Here is a 19,983-nt window from a genome sequence, read left to right as displayed (position 1 = left end):
AGTGGACAAATCAAGTGCACATATTGTAAAACATATCTCTTTAATTGAATAGGAGCACAGTTCTTCCCTGGCATTACAATTTTTTTTCAAGTACTGTTTTAAGTAGTATTTTCTTTCCATTTTCAAGGACTTTGCAGAAAACAAATATAATACATTTTCAATGTGATCTTTATTAATTAAAATAAAATATGATCTTGATCTCATTGTCTATTATTTATTTTAGTATTGTCGTCTACTGTTATCAGTGTATATTTCCAACCATGCTTTATTAAATGTACATTTCCCTGGCGTTTTTTTTTTCCAAGGACTTTCAAGCACTTCAGCGCAAAAGGCTATTTTCACGGTATTCTAGTACATACATTCCCGAGGGCGAAATTCAAGCATTTCTAGCACCTCGAGGACCTGGTATGAACCTTGTAGTTATGAAACACTTCAAAAAGAAAAAAGACCACATTTCGGAATCGCCATATTAATACACTGCAACAGCTATGTCAATTAGCATGGCTAAGCTAAAGAGGGACAGGTGCTAAACGGAGGGAAACTCACCGGAGCATCAGATTTTGACCAAAAAAGGAGAGAAACTGTGGCGTGAACAAAAACTAAAGAGGAATAAAAATCGGTGTTGATATTCGGAAACTTTCAAAACTTTGTCAAACTTTGTCAAACGTTTGGTTTCGGTGTCCACCTCACGCGCTTCACTTCACTCACGTCTGCGCGGGAGAGGGAAAACCACACGCGCATGCGCAGTGAGAGTGTTGGAAGTGCGTGTAAAACGGCTTAGCGCCCTCTACTGGAACACAATGGAATCACCCGACTTTGACCGACTTGAAGCAACACTGTCACTTTTACATTTACATTTACATTTACATTTAGTTATTTTAGCAGACGCTTTTATCCAAGGCGACTTACAAGGGAGAAAAACATTCAAGCTACATTGCGACAGAGACATTAGTGTAACAATAATACTGCTAGGTAGTGCTAAGTAATTGTAAGTTAGGAGAGGAGGTGCTCTCTGAAGAGCTGGGTCTTCAAGCGCTTCTTAAAGACAGAGAGGGAGTTCCCTGCTCTGGTCGTTTTTGGCAGCTCGTTCCACCGACGAGGAACTACAAATGAGAATAACCTGGATTGCCGTGGTTGTACGGACGGCAGAGCCAGGCGACGCTCATTTGATGAGCGCAGCATCCGGGGGGCAACATGTGCTTTTACAAGAGCATTTAAGTAGGTGGGAGCAGCCCCAACAATCACTCTGGAGGCCAACTTTTTTACCTTAAAATAACAGCTTCAAAATCATCACGACGGTAGCCTGACCTGGAATATGGAAAATGGCAACTCTTCCATTCCCACCCGGCCACGCCTGTTATTGCACCATGTAACTTCTTTATTCTGGTACGAAACCGCGGGAAAAGTGCGTTGCGCTTTACGGCACTACATCGCTTCCTTGATGTTTGGCTCCGGTAATTATCATTATATTTTTTTTGCCTGGTAAAATTTATTTAGAAAAACCCAGATGAATTATAAAATTCTGCAAAATGCCTACAAAATATATGCAAAATATAACCGTCCTCACTTGTTTCACCCTCTGACACGCGCGCAAGCCGATCTGCCAGGCCGGGCACATCTGGTACCTGCACCGGTAGCAGGGGGCCTCTCTCCCTGCCGCTCCAGGGGAACCGTGGACTGACTGCTCGCTGAAGCGGCGAGGTCCGTGCGAGGAGTGCTGTAACATAGATGTACATTATATCTGTGTTTATATCCTAGACTGTTATTGAAACATGAGCGATAAGGTTCAAATTTGTCCGGTAAAATAAATAATTTACAGACACCGGAGTGAGATTTACGTCAACGTTGTAAAAGTCCAATTGGAATTAGAAATTGTAGGGGCAAATCCTAAATCCCAACAGTTACGTGGCGCTGCATTAAATTGAACACCTGTTTATTGTTTTAGTTTACTATTTTGCTTTATTATTCTTCATATACTGTGAATCCTATTAAAATGTTTAATAAATGTGCTGGCTGTTAACTTTTTATACTTTAAACATAGCCAATTCCTTTTATTTAGCTGGAGTCAAACTGTCCTATAAATACTGCTCCAGATACTCTCTTAGCTCTCTATATATTACTCAGCATACCACTATGTAATATAAATAGGTAGGAGACTAGTTTTCAGAAGAATTTTGTAATACCCATTGACCTTACTGTACCTGAGATGTTCCTCGTCGCTTTGACAACGTTTAAAGTTCATCATTAAAGATCATACAATCCCCACACAGCAGTGTGGAAAAAAAAGTGACGCACAGTTGTTAATTCCCCGTCACTCTAGAGAGGAGGGATTTAACCGTCTGAGTGCGTGTCATCCTGTTTACAATACCCGCTAAACCTGACCACTATTATAAAAACCCAGTACAATACCTCACCCTTTGAGAGCAGTGGAGGTGGCTTATAGGTCAAACACTGGTCTTTTTTTTTTTTGTTTGTTTTAACAAAGACAGATGATGCAATGACGGAATATCAGCTTTTTATTCTGTCCCGAGAAAGTAGATGACATTTAAATAACTAGAGCTGTCAACTGGTTTCAGTGGGCTTCTGTTTCATCAGTTTGCTCTGAATTCTAGTTGATCTCCTACCTGACAAAGGCATATTTGTGTCACTGAGTATATTTACCAATCATCCGGCACATCCATGTTTTGGATTACGTGGCTCCTGACTCGGGGGCCCTCCACTGCTCCCTCCCTGCTACTTTTGGGGATTTTGGGCGTAGATGTAGGGCTCAGGGCGGGACCGGAGGCGGTTCAGAGCGCCATGTGCTCTCGCTGGGCTGAACCGCTGGGGGAGGGCGACCGTGGCCTCTCCCAGGATGGAGACTTGGTTCTGGGTGGGCTCTTTAACCTTCACTACCTCCCTTCAGTTCTAGATGCGGACTTCACGGAACCTCCGCATCACGCGCCTTGCACTGGGTAAAACGGAAAAATACGTCACGACAAAAAAGGCTTTAGAAATCTACACAAATGTACTTATCTTATCGTGTTTAGAAAATACAATATATTGTTTGTACAAGATATACGTAGTAATAGGTTGCAACTGATTAAAATCTACTGCTTTTATTTAAGAGTTTGGTGAACGATCATTTGCATTTGTATCCTGACCAAAATGTGCACTATTGCATTGAATAAGCTTTGGCTTTGTTATCTCTGATCCCCCCCATAGTTTGGAAGTAGAACCGTTGAAGTACATGTACGCCATGGCGTTTGCAGTGGAGGAAATTAACAGGAACAGCGCCCTGCTGCCGGGTGTGAGGCTGAGCTACCGCATCCTGGACAGCTGTGGCCGACACCCCTGGGCCCTGCGAGGAGCTCTGTCCCTGCTGGGAGGGGAGAGCCGGAGCTGTGAGTCCACAGCCACTCTGCCCCAGTCCGGGGAGACGAGAGGTTGTTCTTCATCGCTATCGACCCTTAACGATATCTCTATTCCCTGTGTCAATTAATAGAAAGAAATTGAATTTTGTCCATCCATGCCGTGCATACCAGGTGGCCGGTCTGTTCCTCTGGTCATCGGTGATGCGTCCTCATCGTCGACCATAATACTTTGCAGATTGTTGGGGCCGCTCTCTTTACCTTTAGTGAGTTTAATCACAAATTTGAATATTTTAAGGGATACTCCAGTTTCTCAGGGGGAAAATCATATTTTTTCTGTCTTACACCCAGATTCAGACAAGAAGTTCAACACCAAATCCATCCCTGTGTGTCCAGAACTGAGATATCGACAAGCTGCATGCTAACTGTGTTAGCACAGTGCATGGCAGCAGGTGGGATCAAGTATCCTAGCTCCTGTAAAATCAAAGCATTTTTCCCCAAAAACGGGAGTATCCCATTAATATTGTGTGTTGGCCCAATTGGTTAAAGATAAGATCTATCTCATCACTTCTTTCGCAATCCACTGATGTTAATAGAAGTCCCTGTAAAGTCCCAAACGGAGTACAGTTGATATTTGTGTTCTTTCCTACGTCCCAGATCAGCTACCTGGCCAGCTGTCCCTGTCTTAGCGACAGGCGTCAGTTTCCAAACTTCTTCAGGACGATTCCCAGTGACGTGTACCAAGCCAAGACCATGGCCCGACTCGTCATGCACTTCAACTGGACCTGGGTCGGAGCCGTGGTTTCCGGTGAAGACTACGGACGTCTGGCAATTCAGGTGTTTCTATAAGTTTGGGTATCTCGAAAATCGCACGACTTCAGGTGATTTTTAAAGTACTTTCTTTTTTGTTCCGAGTCATGACTTCATCTTATTATCTTTTTATCTTTCTGTCATTTTAAGGTATTTCAGGAGGAGATTCAGGGTTCAGGAGTGTGTTTAGCGTTTTTAGAAAAACTTAGTAGACAGAGCATTAAGAGCGATGCCAGACGAGCAGCGATCGCCATCCAGCGCTCAACTGCAAAGGTGATCCTGATCTTCTGCTGGTACACAGATGTGGGGAAGTTGTTCCTGGAACTGATCAAGAGAAATGTAAGAGGCTAATCCTATTCTAATAAATTAATTCCTGATTTTTTTTTTTGTTCAATTCATTTCCTCTTCCGTCCTGTGTAGGTGACTGACAGACAGTTTCTGGCCAGTGAAGCTTGGAGCACCAGCAGCGCTCTTCTCCAAAATGTTGCTCTTTCTAAATTGGCGAGAGGTGTTGTAGGTGTGGCCGTTCGAAGTGAAATCATACCAGGATTCGAGCACTATCTTCACAGTCTGCATCCCTCTCGTCGTCCTGGTGACAGATTTTTAAGAGAGCTGTGGGAGCAAGAGTTTGGGTGTAGTCCTTTCGCTCTGGAAGCAGATGTCAAACCTCCGTCTTCTCTTTCATCTCGGTCTCTCAGCTCTGTTCCTCCTCTGACCACGTCTGACACTTCAACCACTGCAAATATTTTAGCTGCGTCTCCTGCCGACAGGCCTCCATTTGCAGCTCCCCTGCCGCCGTGCAGTGGGAGTGAGACGCTAGAGGGGGTGCAGAGTCCTTTCACTGACACTTCCCAGTTAAGAGTCACATATAACGTCTACCTGGCTGTGTACGCTGCAGCTCATGCACTTCACAGCCTTCTGTCCTGCTCTGATGGAGAAAACCCTCTCAGAAATAACAGCTCAGCCTGCGCTTCCCCACACAATATCAACAGCAAAGAGGTGGAAACAATTTCTCTGGACATAAAACCCACTACGAAATGTAGCAGTGTTTATGATTGAAAATAACTAGACACTGTCTTGTTTCCAGCTGTTACATCATCTGGGAAAAGTGAACTTCACCACCCCACAAGGGCAGGAGTTTTACTTCCAAGGAGCTGACATTCCAGCTGTGTATGACCTGGTCAACTGGCAGACCAGCCCCGAGGGCTCACTCAAACTGGTTACCATCGGTCGGGTGAAAGGCTTCGATCTGAATTTCAGATCTGAACAATCAGTGATTCAGTGGAGCACCGGAACCAATCAGGTAGTCAGACTGAAGTCAACATGAGTTCATTTTCAAAACATTCCTTCTTATATAATTGATGTTGTGTTTTGGTGTATTGTTTAGGTTCCTATTTCCATATGCAGTGAGAGCTGCCCTCCAGGAACCCGCATTGCCAGAAGGAAAGGGGAGCCAGTGTGCTGCTTCGACTGTGTCCGCTGTGCTGAAGGGGAGTTCAGCAACCAGACTGGTAAACAGAGAACATACTGTATATTGAAACCAAATATTTAAAGGGTCATGGCCTTCTTAATATATTTGTTCATTAACTGCAGTTAGGGCTAACTTTTGGCTTTCCTGTATTCCTCCAGGTTCCACTGAGTGCAAGCGCTGTCCTATAGAGTTCTGGTCCAATGCAAATCAAACTGCCTGCATTCTGCGTAAAGTGGACTTTCTGTCTTTTAACGAAACCATGGGCATCATCCTGACCACAGTCGCTGTTTCTGGTGTCGTGGTGACCACAGCTGTGTTTGTTGTCTTTCTGTCTTACCGTCAAACCCCTGTGGTAAGAGCCAAGATCATGAAGTTGAATCAAATGTATTAATTCATTCACGTCTCGATAACTTAAAGTAAAAGAAATAAAAATTAAATATGAAACACAACAGTATCTAAGCCACTTACTGACTGCCTCTTTATCCTGTTATTCTACGATTTTTCTCTTTCCATCCACTCCTCTCCAGGTGCGCGCCAACAACTCAGAGCTGAGCTTCCTGCTCCTGCTGTCCGTCAAGCTCTGCTTCCTCTGCTCGCTGGTGTTCATCGGTCGTCCATCGGTGTGGTCTTGTCGCTTCCAGCAGGCAGCGTTTGGGATCAGCTTCGTGCTCTGCCTGTCGTGCCTTCAGGTCAAGACCATCGTGGTTCTAGCTGCGTTCCGCTCAGCTCGGCCTGGTGGCGGAGCCCCGATGAAGTGGTTTGGTGCAGGACAACAGAGAGGGAGCGTCTGCTTTTTTACCAGTATTCAAGTCAGTATTACTAGGTGTAAACATTTAATGTTTGATTTATTGTTATATAAACATTGATTAATGTGATCATATCCAAATCTTTGGTTTTCCAGGTTGTCATCTGCATCATATGGTTGTCCCTCAGCCCTCCTGTCCCTCAACGTGACCTGGGTCTGAAGGGGTCAAAGGTGAACCTCCAGTGTGCCATGGCTTCAGTGGTGGGCTTCTCTCTGGTCCTGGGCTACATCGGCCTGTTGGCCTGTATCTGCCTCCTCTTGGCGTTCATGGCCAGAAAACTCCCAGACAACTTCAACGAGGCCAAGTTCATCACCTTCAGCATGCTGATCTTCTGCGCCGTCTGGGTGGCATTTGTCCCGGCGTACGTCAGCTCTCCGGGGAAGTTTGCTGTCGCCGTGGAGATCTTCGCCATCCTGGCTTCTAGCTATGGCCTGCTGCTGTGTATCTTTGCTCCAAAGTGCTTCATCATCCTGCTGAGGCCTGAGAAAAACACCAAGAAATACCTGATGGGCAGATAGTAAAAGAAAAGTCTTGCAGAACATTATAACCTATAGATATCAAGCTGAAAGAGAGATGTGAATACATTTTTTTCAGCCCAACTGCTAATGTAAATGTTTTCTTGAAAGTAGTGGTAGCAATACCCAATACCCATGGATATTGACAATAAAACCTCTCTCAACTATAATGTCAATAAACACAACATATATACTGTACATTCTATACTGTAGCATATGTATGCCATAAAGATTCAGATGATCTAAGTTAATAAAAACTAATGAATACAATGTCAAAGTGTTCAAAAATTGTACCTAATATTGATTTTTCAATGCATAACCTTGTTCAGTAGTGCTTTGGCTCCCTCTGTGGATACACTGCTGCAGGAACACTCATCACGCTCATTTATTCAAATTGCTTGAAATGATGATTGTCAGTTTCAACAGTCATTCTTGGGAGTAAAATTTTTTACCACGGTGAGATTTATAGCTAATGTGATGTGAAGCTATTTTTGCTGTCATTAGTTTTTAAAAATATGTTCAGGAGGAAAAGCAGCAAAATGACGGTGGGGAGAGGGAAACATGTAATAACGGAATCTCAAATTAAAGTAACAAAATTGTTGCTTATCTACACGATACAAATTAACTCTCAACAGGCTCTCTGTTTGAAGTGATATAGCCTAGTGCAGGGATTCCCAACCCTGGGTCCCTGATCCCCACAAAGGGTCACCAGAGTCACAAGGCCTCGAACGAAGTGTTAGTGAATATATACATGTCAACAAGATCCATGACTATATAGAATAACGCAGTATATCCCCTTCAAACCTGGCCGGGTGCATATGCAAGGATGGGCTACCAAACGGACGTACCGGTGCATTGGACCTACCCAGGAGCTGCGGGGAGTAAGGGGACCTGAACTTTTGGTAACAATGATAGTGTGTTGGGCATGTGGGCTACAGGCTCCATAATGTGCTTTTCCTCCCTGATCTGAACCATCTCAATCACAACACAGGCCACAGACAAATCTGCTGGTCAATCAATGTTGACAATATTCATTGGGTTACTTTTTTTTGGCGGGGGTGGGGCATGCACAAAACATGTGACCACTGAGGTGTGACTACGGTAATATAATGTTAACCATTTAATGTGAAACTTGGTCTGGGTGGCTTTTCTGGTGGATGGGCAGAATTGGGAGACTAGTGGGGCTCTGTCCACCCTGGGAGCCTGGGGGCATACACTTGTGTTACTATGATATGTCTTGACACACTTGATGTACATTAATATAGATTTGTTTGAGACCCAAACTCTATCAAGTGACTTTCACAAAACAGATTCAAATGCAAAATTAGCTTTAAATTGATGCTGCTGAGACTGGGACTATATTCTCTGTAGACAAGAGACCAGAATACAGACTGTTGGATGTGTCGTGTAGGTCAATACTCAATTATGTTGGTTTGGAGCTGAATATGATTCAATACTTATCCACCAGAGGGGGGTGTCTAACTGTCTAACTTCTTGTTCTTTTCATCATGAAAGGTAGAGAAGGCCTTAGACCAAGGTGGATTATATTTGGAACGTATATTATTTATTTTCCGTAGAAAAATTCTACCATTCTAAAGGTTGGAAGAAGCATCTTGTAATTTCCCACGTACATTTAATAGCAATCCTTATTAAACTCCTTTTCATGAATTGATTTCCTTCCTTTGCTACAGAGTTGTTGTTTTTTTTTGATACTGTGCACTTTAATCACATCATCATCACCACATTTTGCAGAATGTTGTAATTTAAGTATATAACAGAAGGTATGGTGTCATGGTAATATATACTTTATGATGGGTGTCTATACCCTTAAATAGTTATTACTATTAACTGGCAAGTAGCATTAGCGAGAATTTTTTCAAAAGACAAACCATAAATGTACACATTGAATTGATGTCTCTATGTTTTGATAACACCTCGCCCCATGATGGCTTTCTTAGTGTTCTTCTCAGGTCTCAGCAGGATTATATAACATTTTGGTCCAAAAAGTGCGACTAACAGCCCAAAACTGGAGGCCAGAATGGCAAATACCTCCACTGCATCTGCATACTTTCCCGGTGAGTTGATGTAGGAAGGGATGAAGGCCACCCAAACAGCACAGAAGATCAGCATGCTGAAGGTGATGAGCTTGCCCTCATTGAAGTTGTCTGGAAGATTCCTTGCCAGAAATGCAAGCAGGAAGCTGAGAATGGCCAGAAAGCCAATATATCCCAGCAAAACTCCAAAACCCACCGTGGACACTATGACACACTCATAGACTATCTTGTCATTGTGGTAAATAGTGTTCTTGTGAGGATTTGGAGAGGAGGACGCAAGCCAGGCTGTGCAGATGGAGGCTTGGACTAAAGTGAGAGCTAGAACAGTCCCTCTCTGTTGCATGGCCCCAAACCACTTCAGACTGGTCCCGCCACCAGGTTTGGAGGCCTTGAACACGGCGAGCACGACCATCGTCTTCACCAGGATACATGACACACACAGCACAAAGCTGATCCCAAATGCTGCATGCCTCAACTGGCAGGTCCACAGACTTGGGCGACCAATGAAGAGCAATGAGCACAGGAAGCAGAGCTTGAGCGACAGCAGGAGCTGGAAACTCAGTTCTGAGTTGTTAGCCCGAACCACTGGTGTGGCACGGTGATAGATAAAGATTCCCAACACAACGGCGCAACTCAGTGCTCCAAATAATGAGGCAGTGGTCAAAGATATACCCAGTGGTTCATGGTAAGAGAGGAACTCCATTTTCTTCGGCACACACTGATCACGCTGGGGGTTGGACCAGAAGTCTTCTGGACAGCTGATGCACTCTGTGGAGTCTAGAAACACAGTGGCAAGTCTTTGAAGAGATGCATAGAACGTATCATAAAATCTACAGCTAGAGATGCACGGATATGAAATTCTGTGGTTCACTCGGATTTCTGATATTTACTTTCCTGCCTGTAATGATTTTTGGGGCCCTATAAATTCCCTCACTTTGGCAATCAGACTCTTGCTGCAATACGTTTGGGTTCTCTCTTAAGTTGACTGCTGACTGTTCAACTGGGTGGGCCTGCAAGGTGTGAATATTCTTACATAATTTTATATATTTCGTATGTAGGAACACTAGATACAAACATACGTATGTCAGGGATAATGTGCAGCCAGTCGGTCATTATTGCAAAATAAACCCCTGGTCATTATTAACAGAGCAGAAGCCATTAATCAGAAATAACTCACCACTGATTGTTGCTATTCACCAAATACAACTGAGGATTCCACGGAGCCGTGTCATAATGTTTGATGATAAATACCAACCAGACATGTTGCTTGTTGTTCCTTCGGAGCAAGGGACGCAGTCGTAGCAGCAGTCGGGCTCTCCTTTCCTTCTTGCCATGCGGGTTCCAGGGGGGCAGCTCTCACTGCACACCGACCTGGGGGGCTAGGATGGGAGAAAGCCTTTTACCTGAAACCATTCTAATTGACATTATTATGATGACCTGCACACTGGTCGGAAGCAAACTAAGTGGTAGGCAGACCTTTCGGGGTGTAAAGTTCCAGAAGATTCTGTCTTCATCCAGCATGAGTTCTTCACCCCTGGACGCTGACTCCTGAACCACACCCACATTGTGAACTTCTGCGCTTCCATCTGGCAGCCAGTGCCAGTTCATTACATCGTAGACTGGCAGAGCATCACCGTTCTCATCGAATAACACTTCATCTCCAAACTTTGTGGTGAAGTTGACCCTTTCCAAATAATACAAAAGCTATATTAAGGGGAGCAAAACAGAAGAAAACATAAATGGGATAAAAAACAAGAAAGCAAATCTCTATCACAAATTAGTGTCTTGAGCTTAACTTAATATCTCACCTGCCATGGCTCCATTTTCTGTAAACTGGCACAGCTTTGCCCACTGAAAGGCCCACTTCCTGGCACACACTTCAGCATCTCATGGAGGGCGTGCGCCAGGGCATATACCGCCTTGTACACATTATATTCTGGCCTGAGGTTAGACATATCCAGGTATTCAGTCTTCATATTGTCTAGGACCTCCTGCCCTGTGCATATCCTTTCCCCATTATTAAGAGGTGCAAAGCGACACTGAAATATTTGCTCCCAAAACTGCTTCACCTGACGGAGAAGGATTAACATGAATGATTATGAGTCTAAAAAGGAAGTATACATGTATTACTGTGTATTTTGTACTGTGTAAAAATTGCAATGATGGATCAGGTGAAACTCTCACTATCCTATTTCCGTGGCTGCTGTCAGTGTCCACATCTGGGTGTATTCCCAGCAGGAAGTCCCTGAGCCCTGGTATCTCCCCCCGACGGATGGCGATGCCCAGAGTTCCCCCCAGGTATGGCATGAGGCGGGGGCTCTGAAGAACAGTGGCTGCTGTCCAGGCTTCACTGGCGATCCACTGCAGACCTGTCACATTCTGCTTTACTACCTGGGGAGTGTACAACGAACAGCCACAACATTTAAACCATCACTAATAACCACTAATACTGTGTAGCTCCACATTTTTCCTGCTTCCAACACATCAACTTCAAGAACTGACTGTTCACTTGCTGCCTAATATATGCCACCCCTTGACAGGTGCCATTGGAACCAGATGATCAATGTTATTCACTTCACCTGTCAATGGTTTTAATGTTGTAGCTGATCGGTTTATAGCAAATTGAGTTAACTGTATTTCAATGTTGTAATTATTTCAATGTTTTTGAACTTAATCATTAATAAGTGTGACTAATTTGCTTCCAACCACAACCACTTAAAATGAAAAAATAATCAACACAATGCCACAATTCCTCCCGGATTGTGGCATTTCACCAAAATGGCAGTCTTAAAACCCTTACCTCTTCCATGAGGTGAGTCATGGGGCTCTTGTGGGCAAACGCAATGACGACCCGGGCCGTGGATTTCTTCATCACACTGGCGATCCTCTGAAGTTCTTCCGGATCGTTTCCCCGGGGCAGAAGCTCCACGTAGGCCAGACACCATCGTCCAGACCGGGCAATGTCCGACCGAAAGGACCGGGCAGCGTGCAGACCGTAGTCATTGTTACTTATGAGCAGGCCCACCCAGGTCCACCCAAACCGCTTGATGATCTGGAGCATGGCTCGCACCTGAATGGAGAGAACATTTAGTGGGACTTTTCCTTCGTGGGCTTCACACCAACCAATATCTAATCTGAGACCATGCAACTCCGGTTATGACCCACAATGCATCTAATGTGTAATGGAAAACAGGTTTTTGACATAGATGGCATTCATTCCTGTTTGAATGTCAAACAGTCAAAATGATTTTGTCATTATTGTGATCATTTCACCTGGAAAGCATCACTTGGAATAGTTCTAAAGAAGGATGGGAACCTTTTTCGGTCACTCAGGCAGGAGCATGTTGAATAGTAACTCACCTGGAAAACCCAGAGACCAAATTATTATAAAATTGTCTCACACAATGTATGTTTTTCTATTGATTTACACCGATATGAGTCATTAAATCTTCACATTGAAAAAGAAATGGAACAAAATAGGAGTCAGAAATCCATGTCTGAATTTAAAATAGAATAAAAACTTACCATAGGTACTCTGTACAATCCTAAGATACTAGAAATGGCAACAGAATGTGTGGAATATGTATCGCCCACAATTCCCAGCACTGGTGGTGCCCCTGAACAGTTTTCATTTAATTGAAATTGCTCCTCTTCTCCACTGGCCAGGGACAGCGCTGCAGTGAATGCAACTTCAAGCTGCACGCAGTTATCATATAAGGTGTATCCCAGAGTCACATTGGGAAGCAGTTTGGAGCTTCTGTTGATCTCATCAATAGTAAAAGCCATCGTCTGGGCCTGTCGGAATCCTACAATATCAAAGCTGGCAGAATGAAACGCAAGTGTAAATGAATCAAAGGTGAAATTCTCAAAGCATTCGTTTTATCTCAAACTTTACATTTAACACTGAGCTGAAATTCAACTTTGTTTCATGCAATTCATTAATAATCATAATATGCTTTCCTCGTGGATTTGGAATTGCTTAAATAGCCTGAATAGACCATGTCAATCAACACTCTTCTCTGCCGAGTCCCCGACAGACTCACCCATAGCAAATGGGCTCCTTGGGCTCCGAAGTGAAAGACAATTCAGGAAATAGAGAGAAAAGGTGGATCTCAAACAGCCCACCTAGAATGACATCCCCGAACTTGTGCATTCCATTAAGATGAAATTGCCTCTGTAACTTACAAGAAGAGGGATTTGAGAAAGACTCTTGTGCAAAAGAAAAAGTTAATAAAAGCAAGCACACGCCCAACAGCTTTTGTGTTTCTACAGAGACCGTCATGACTGCCCTCCTCCTCCCTTCCCTATAAGCATTCTCTTCCCAAACACAATATTTTATAAAGAGTCCAATGCTTTGCAAAGACGTACGTCACTGTTTCATTTCACAACATCCTATCAGGCTGTTTTCAGGAGTGGGGGCGGGGCCTGAAACACATGAGACAGATTTCACACAATTTATTTATTTATCTATGATTAGAGAAAGTTGTATGGTGAAGTCGTCCACTCCTGTAGCCACGTGTCGTTAGGAGCCTACATTATCAATGTATTATTAACACTTGTTAACCAAACACAACCAATGTGAGGATGAGGCAGGTGCTTTTTGCACAGGCAGTGAACTCATTGCTGTTCACTGTTTCTGTTCTAGTATCTAAAATATGTATATACTAAAATGTATACTGACTTTCTTTTGGCCTGGGCAAAACATGCCAAAGTTTGCGCATACATGACCACGAGATGTCACATACCAAATATCAATTAATGTGGGCTGTTGTGCAAGTAGTGGCTGTCGGTCTTGTTCCCCCTGCTTTGTGTTTTTGCAGTAGGCACCGTGGTGGAGTGGCTTCATGTCTGGGGCTGCATTTCTGGCTATCTTCTGCATTTTGGAACTGGTTTGAGTGTATTGAGGCCATGTGTGAGTGTTGCTCTTTGGGCACTGGGCTTCTCTGTCAGTTCAGAGTTCTTCTTTGGCTGCGGTGCTTTGGGCTCTGAATGTTCTTGCAGCCGTGGGGCTGCTCGGTGGCGGCAGGGCTTAGGGCTGGGTGGCTGTGGAGCTCCGCGGAAGCCCTACGATACGTTTCTGACCTCATACTCCAGCAATAAACAATCTCATGCACACACAGGACAGCTAGACTATCGCACACAAATGCACACACACACCGTCAGCATCAGCCTCACTCTATCCCATGAACACCCTCTTGATTGCGGCTTGCTATTTTCTTCTGTTTCCTTTTCTTTAGATATCACAAGGAAGTGCCATAATGCTATAATTAAAATTGTATCACTTTAACAGTGTTTTGTCAAATGCTTGTAGTTTTTTTTATATGTTTCACTTGTGGCAGTTATGCCCCTCTTGGAGAAGCAATGATGATAACTTGTTTAGTTGTTACAAATATTGTAAGAAGAGAGGTGTTGGTGGCGGCCACAAATGAATAAACAAGCTCCAAAACAGAGAAATAGGTAGTGGTAGGTAAGAAATATAAGGTGGCCTCCCTACCCCCATGCCTTATTGTATATGCAAAGGAGATTAAATATGCAAGAGTAAAAATGGTAGAAATTATAAAAAATTAGTGCTGTGGTGACAAAACGTGAGTAATACTCAGAATACAGAGGGTTTGGTGCTGTGATTTCTCATTTGTTGAACAGCTTCTCTTTACCTGGGTGTCAAATGCATTGGTTAAATTATTATAATAATTATTATAATATTTAACTTGTGTTACTGCGATGTGAGTTCAGTTGACATGCATTCATGCGGAAGTTTCATAGCCAAGCTCTCTCAAATCAATTTCTCCCAAGATAGATGTAAATAACACATATCGCAAGAGTAAACTTTCATCATCAATTCATTATCACCCTTTGTGTGATTTAGGTACACGTCCATCCAAAATTACTTTTAATAGAACCCCATATCATGTAGCATTCAATTCATATCCACCAGAGAGTGGTGTCTCTGTTTGTTCTGCTCTTCTTGATGTAGAGATGATACTCATACAAAGCAAAGTACTCTATCTCTTCATCTTTAAATTAAAGAGAAGGGTGTAAATGTCTTTTTCTCTGCGCTTTTGATGATTGTACTGGCATTCTAATCAAATCCATTTCAGATCACTTTTTATTTTGGGCAGAACAATTCCACAATTCTTAACATTGGAAAATAAAGGGAAACTTTCCCTTTATTTTCAAAGAAAATGTTCACATTTATAAGCATTTTTATGAGGAATACATTTTAATGTATTTCATTAATTACTCATCTATACATTTTTGTATTCAAAACTGTGCACTTTAATTTCCGGAATGCCTTAATAGCCTATATCAACTCTTGACAGAAAGTGGCATGGTAAGACTACAAACGGAGGAAAGCAGAATATAATAATCTAAATAGAATAAATATTTCCCTTGCGATTTATTATTAATTCAGACACATTTACTTACAGCCTGTGCTGATCATTTAGTCATCACTTCAAACTGTATATGTCACGTTGGATTAAAGAATGTAAAGGCTCTGTGGGGAACAAAGAAAAATCGAATAACAAGTTGTATTAAAATAAAAAAACAAGATTCAGCTTCTATGTTTTGCTCACGCCTCGCCCCATGATGGCTTTCTTTGTGTTCTTCTCAGGTCTCAGCAGGATTATATAACATTTTGGTCCAAAAAGTGCGACCAACAGCCCAAAACCGGAGGCCAGAATGGCAAATACCTCCACTGCATCTGCATACTTTCCAGGTGAGTTGATGTAGGAAGGGATGAAGGCCACCCAAACAGCACAGAAGATCAGCATGCTGAAGGTGATGAGCTTGGCCTCATTGAAGTTGTCTGGAAGATTCCTTGCCAGAAATGCAAGCAGGAGGCTGAGAATGGCCAGAAAGCCAATATATCCCAGCAAAACTCCAAAACCCACCGTGGACCCTATGACACACTCATAGACTATCTTGTCATTGTGGTAAATAGTGTTCTTGTGAGGAGTTGGAGAGGAGGACGCAAGCCAGGCTGTGCAGATGGAGGCTTGGACTAAAGTGAGAGCTAGAACAATCCCTCTCTGTTGCATGGCCCCAAACCACTTCAGACTGGCCCGGCCACCAGGTTTGGAGGCCTTGAACACGGCGAGCACGACCATCGTCTTCACCAGGATACATGACACACACAGCACAAAGCTGATCCCAAATGCTGCGTGCCTCAACTGGCAGGTCCACAGATTTGGGCGACCGATGAAGAGCAATGAGCACAGGAAGCAGAGCTTGAGTGACAGCAGGAGCTGGAAACTCAGTTCTGAGTTGTTAGCTCGAACCACTGGTGTGGCTCGGTGATAGATAAAGATTCCCAACACAACGCCGCAACTCAGTGCTCCAAATAATGAGGCAGTGGTCAAGGATATACCCAGTGGTTCATGGTAAGAGAGGAACTCCATTTTCTTCGGCACACACTGATCACGCTGGGGGTTGGACCAGAAGTCTTCTGGACAGCTCATGCACTCTGTGGCGTCTAGAAACACAGTGGCAAGTCTTTGAAGAGATGCGTAGAACTTATCATAAAATCTACAGCTAGAGATGCACAGATATGGAACTCTGTGGTTCATTCGGATTTCTGTTATTCTGCCAGCTGTTATCGGCCTCTTTCCTGCCCGTAATGATTTTTGGGGCCCTATAAATTCCCTCACTTTGGCAATCAGACTCTTGCTGCAATACGTTTGGATTCTCTCTAAAGTTGACTGCTGACTGTTCAACTGGGTGGGCCTGAAAGGTGTGAATATTCTTATATAATCTTATATATTTTGTATGTAGGAACCCTACATACAAACATATGTCAGGGATAATGTGCAGCCAGTCGGTCTTTATTGCAAAAAAAACCCTAATCATTATTAACACAGCAGCAGTCATTAATCAGAAATAACTCGCCACTGATTGCTGCTATTCACCAAATACAACTGAGGGTTCCACGGACCGTGTCATAATGTTTGATGATCAATACCAACCAGACTTGTTGCTTGTTGTTCCTTCGGAGCAAGGGACGCAGTCGTAGCAGCAGTCGGGCTCTCCTTTCCTTCTTGCCATGCGGGTTCCAGGGGGGCAGCTCTCACTGCACACCGACCTGGGGGGCTAGGATGGGAGAAAGCCTTTTACCTGAATCCATTCTAATCAACATTATTATGATGACCTGCACACTGGTCGGAAGCAAACTAAGTGGTAGGCAGACCTTTCGGGTTTGAAAGTTCCAGAAGATTCTGTCTTCATCCAGCATGAGTTCTTCACCCCTGGACGCTGACTCCTGAACCACACCCACATTGTGAACTTCTGCGCTTCCATCTGGCAGCCAGTGCCAGTTCATTACATCGTAGACTGGCAGAGCATCACCGTTCTCATCGAATAACACTTCATCTCCAAACTTTGTGGTGAAGTTGACCCTTTCCAAATAATACAAAAGCTATATTAAGGGGAGAAAAACAGAAGAAAACATAAATGGGATAAAAAACAAGAAAGTAAATCTCTATCACAAATTGGCGTCTTGAGCTTAACTTAATATCTCACCTGCCATGGCTCCATTTTCTGTAAACTGGCACAGCTTTGCCCACTGAAAGGCCCACTTCCTGGCACACACTTCAGCATCTCATGGAGGGCGTGCGCCAGGGCATATACTGCCTTGTACACATTATATTCTGGCCTGAGGTTAGACATATCCAGGTATTCAGTCTTCATATTGTCTAGGACCTCCTGCCCTGTGCATATCCTTTCCCCATTATTAAGAGGTGCAAAGCGACACTGAAATATGTGCTCCCAAAACTGCTTCACCTGACAGAGAAGGATTAACATGAATGATAATGAGTCTAAAAAGGAAGTATACATGTATTACTGTGTCTTCTGTACTGTGTAAAAATTGCAATGCTAGATCAGGTGAAACTCTCACTATCCTATTTCCGTGGCTGCTGTCAGTGTCCACATCTGGGTGTATTCCCAGCAGGAAGTCCCTGAGCCCTGGTATCTCCCCCCGACGGATGGCGATGCCCAGAGTTCCCCCCAGGTATGGCATGAGGCGGGGGCTCTGAAGAGCAGTGGCTGCTGTCCAGGCTTCACTGGCGATCCACTGCAGACCTGTCACATTCTGCTTTATTACCTGGGGAGTGTACAACGAACAGCCACAACATTTAAACCATCACTAATAACCACTAATACTGTGTAGCTCCACATTTTTCCTGCTTCCAACACATCAACTTCAAGAACTGACTGTTCACTTGCTGCCTAATATATGCCACCCATTGACAGGTGCCATTGGAACCAGATGATCAATGTTATTCACTTCACCTGTCAGTGGTTTTATTGTTGTGGCTGATCAGTGTATAGCGTATTGAGTTAACTGTATTTCAATGTTGTAATTATTTCAATGTTTTTGAACTTAATCATTAATAAGTGTGACTAATTTGCTTCCAACCACAACCACTTAAAATGAAAAAATAATCATGCCTCCCGGATTGTGGCATTTCACCAAAATGGCAGTCTTAAAACCCTTACCTCTTCCATGAGGTGAGTCATGGGGCTCTCGTGAGCAAACGCAATGACGACCCGGGCCGTGGATTTCTTCATCACACTGGCGATCCTCTGAAGTTCTTCCGGATCGTTTCCCCAGGGCAGAGGCTCCACGTAGGCCAGACACCACCCTCCAGACCGGGCGATGTCTGACCAAAAGGACCGGGCAGCGTGCAGACCGTAATCATTGTTACTTATGAGCAGGCCCACCCAGGTCCATCCAAACCGCTTGATGATCTGGAGCATGGCTCGCACCTGAGTGGAGAGAACATTTAGTGGGACTTTTCCTTCGTGGGCTTCACACAAACCAATATCTAATCTGAGACCATGCAACTCCGGTTATGACCCACAATGCATCTAATGTGTAATGGAAAACAGGTTTTTGACATAGATGGCATTCATTCCTGTTTGAATGTCAGACAGTCAAAATGATTTTGTCATTATTGTGATCATTTCACCTGGAAAGCATCACTTGGAATAGTTCTAAAGAAGGATGGGAACCTTTTTCGGTCACTCAGGCAGGAGCATGTTGCATAGTAACTCACCTGGAAAACCCAGAGACCAAATTATTATAAAATTGTCTCACACAATGCATGTTTTTCTATTAATTTACACCGATATGAGTCATTAAATCTTCACATTGAAAAAGAAATGGAACAAAATAGGAGTCAGAAATCCATGTCTGAATTTAAAATAGAATAAATACTTACCATAGGTACTCTGTACAATCCTAAGATACTAGAAATGGCAACAGAATGTGTGGAATATGAATCGCCCACAATTCCCAGCACTGGTGGTGCCCCTGAACAGTTTTCATTTAATTGAAATTGCTCCTCTTCTCCACTGGCCAGGGACAGCGCTGCAGAGAATGCAACTTCAAGCTGCACGCAGTTATCATATAAGGTGTATCCCAGAGTCACATTGGGAAGCAGTTTGGAGCTTCTGTTGATCTCATCAATAGTAAAAGCCATCGTCTGGGCCTGTCGGAATCCTACAATATCAAAGCTGGCAGAAAGAAACGCAAGTGTAAATGAATCAAAGGTGAAATTCTCAAAGCATTCGTTTTATCTCAAACTTTACATTTAACACTGAGCTGAAATTCAACTTTGTTTCATGCAATTCATTAATAATCATAATATGCTTTCCTCGTGGATTTGGAATTGCTTAAATAGCCTGAATAGACCATGTCAATCAACACTCTTCTCTGCCGGGTCCCCAACAGACTCACCCATAGCAAATGGGCTCCTTGGGCTCCGAAGTGAAAGACAATTCAGGAAATAGAGAGAAAAGGTGGATCTCAAACAGCCCACCTAGAATGACATCCCCGAACTTGTGCATTCCATTAAGATGAAATTGCCTCTGTAACTTACAAGAAGAGGGATTTGAGAAAGACTCTTGTGCAAAAGAAAAAGTTAACAAAAGCAAGCACACGCCCAACAGCATTTGTGTTTCTACAGAGACCGTCAT

At 43.5% G+C, this 19,983-nt stretch overlaps 2 protein-coding genes across 2 annotated transcripts; one reads left to right on the top strand and one right to left on the bottom strand.

Annotated features, from left to right (window-relative positions):
• Positions 1–3,238: 3,238 nt before the first annotated feature.
• LOC307234811 (extracellular calcium-sensing receptor-like) lies at positions 3,239–6,955 on the top strand (the record flags this gene model as incomplete). The annotated part of the gene is made up of 10 exons (XM_080006675.1): positions 3,239–3,383; positions 3,702–3,736; positions 4,008–4,187; positions 4,311–4,499; positions 4,581–5,159; positions 5,248–5,463; positions 5,548–5,671; positions 5,790–5,983; positions 6,159–6,440; positions 6,533–6,955. The coding sequence occupies 10 exons, from the start codon at positions 3,239–3,241 to the stop codon at positions 6,953–6,955; spliced, it is 2,367 nt and encodes a 788-aa protein (XP_079862801.1).
• A 1,914-nt stretch (positions 6,956–8,869) lies between these two features.
• LOC307234810 (uncharacterized protein) lies at positions 8,870–19,983 on the bottom strand (the record flags this gene model as incomplete). The annotated part of the gene is made up of 18 exons (XM_080006674.1): positions 8,870–9,783; positions 10,262–10,385; positions 10,483–10,710; positions 10,815–11,075; positions 11,191–11,397; positions 11,807–12,076; positions 12,280–12,366; positions 12,532–12,826; positions 13,050–13,215; positions 15,578–16,480; positions 16,971–17,094; positions 17,192–17,419; positions 17,524–17,784; positions 17,900–18,106; positions 18,502–18,771; positions 18,975–19,061; positions 19,227–19,521; positions 19,745–19,983. 18 exons carry the CDS (start codon positions 19,981–19,983, stop codon positions 8,870–8,872), a joined length of 5,166 nt encoding a protein of 1,721 aa, XP_079862800.1.

This window comes from Zeus faber (assembly GCF_960531495.2).
Source record: "Zeus faber genome assembly, chromosome: 9".
NCBI classification, from domain to species: Eukaryota; Metazoa; Chordata; class Actinopteri; order Zeiformes; family Zeidae; genus Zeus; species Zeus faber.
This window is presented reverse-complemented; position numbering and strand designations above follow the sequence as displayed.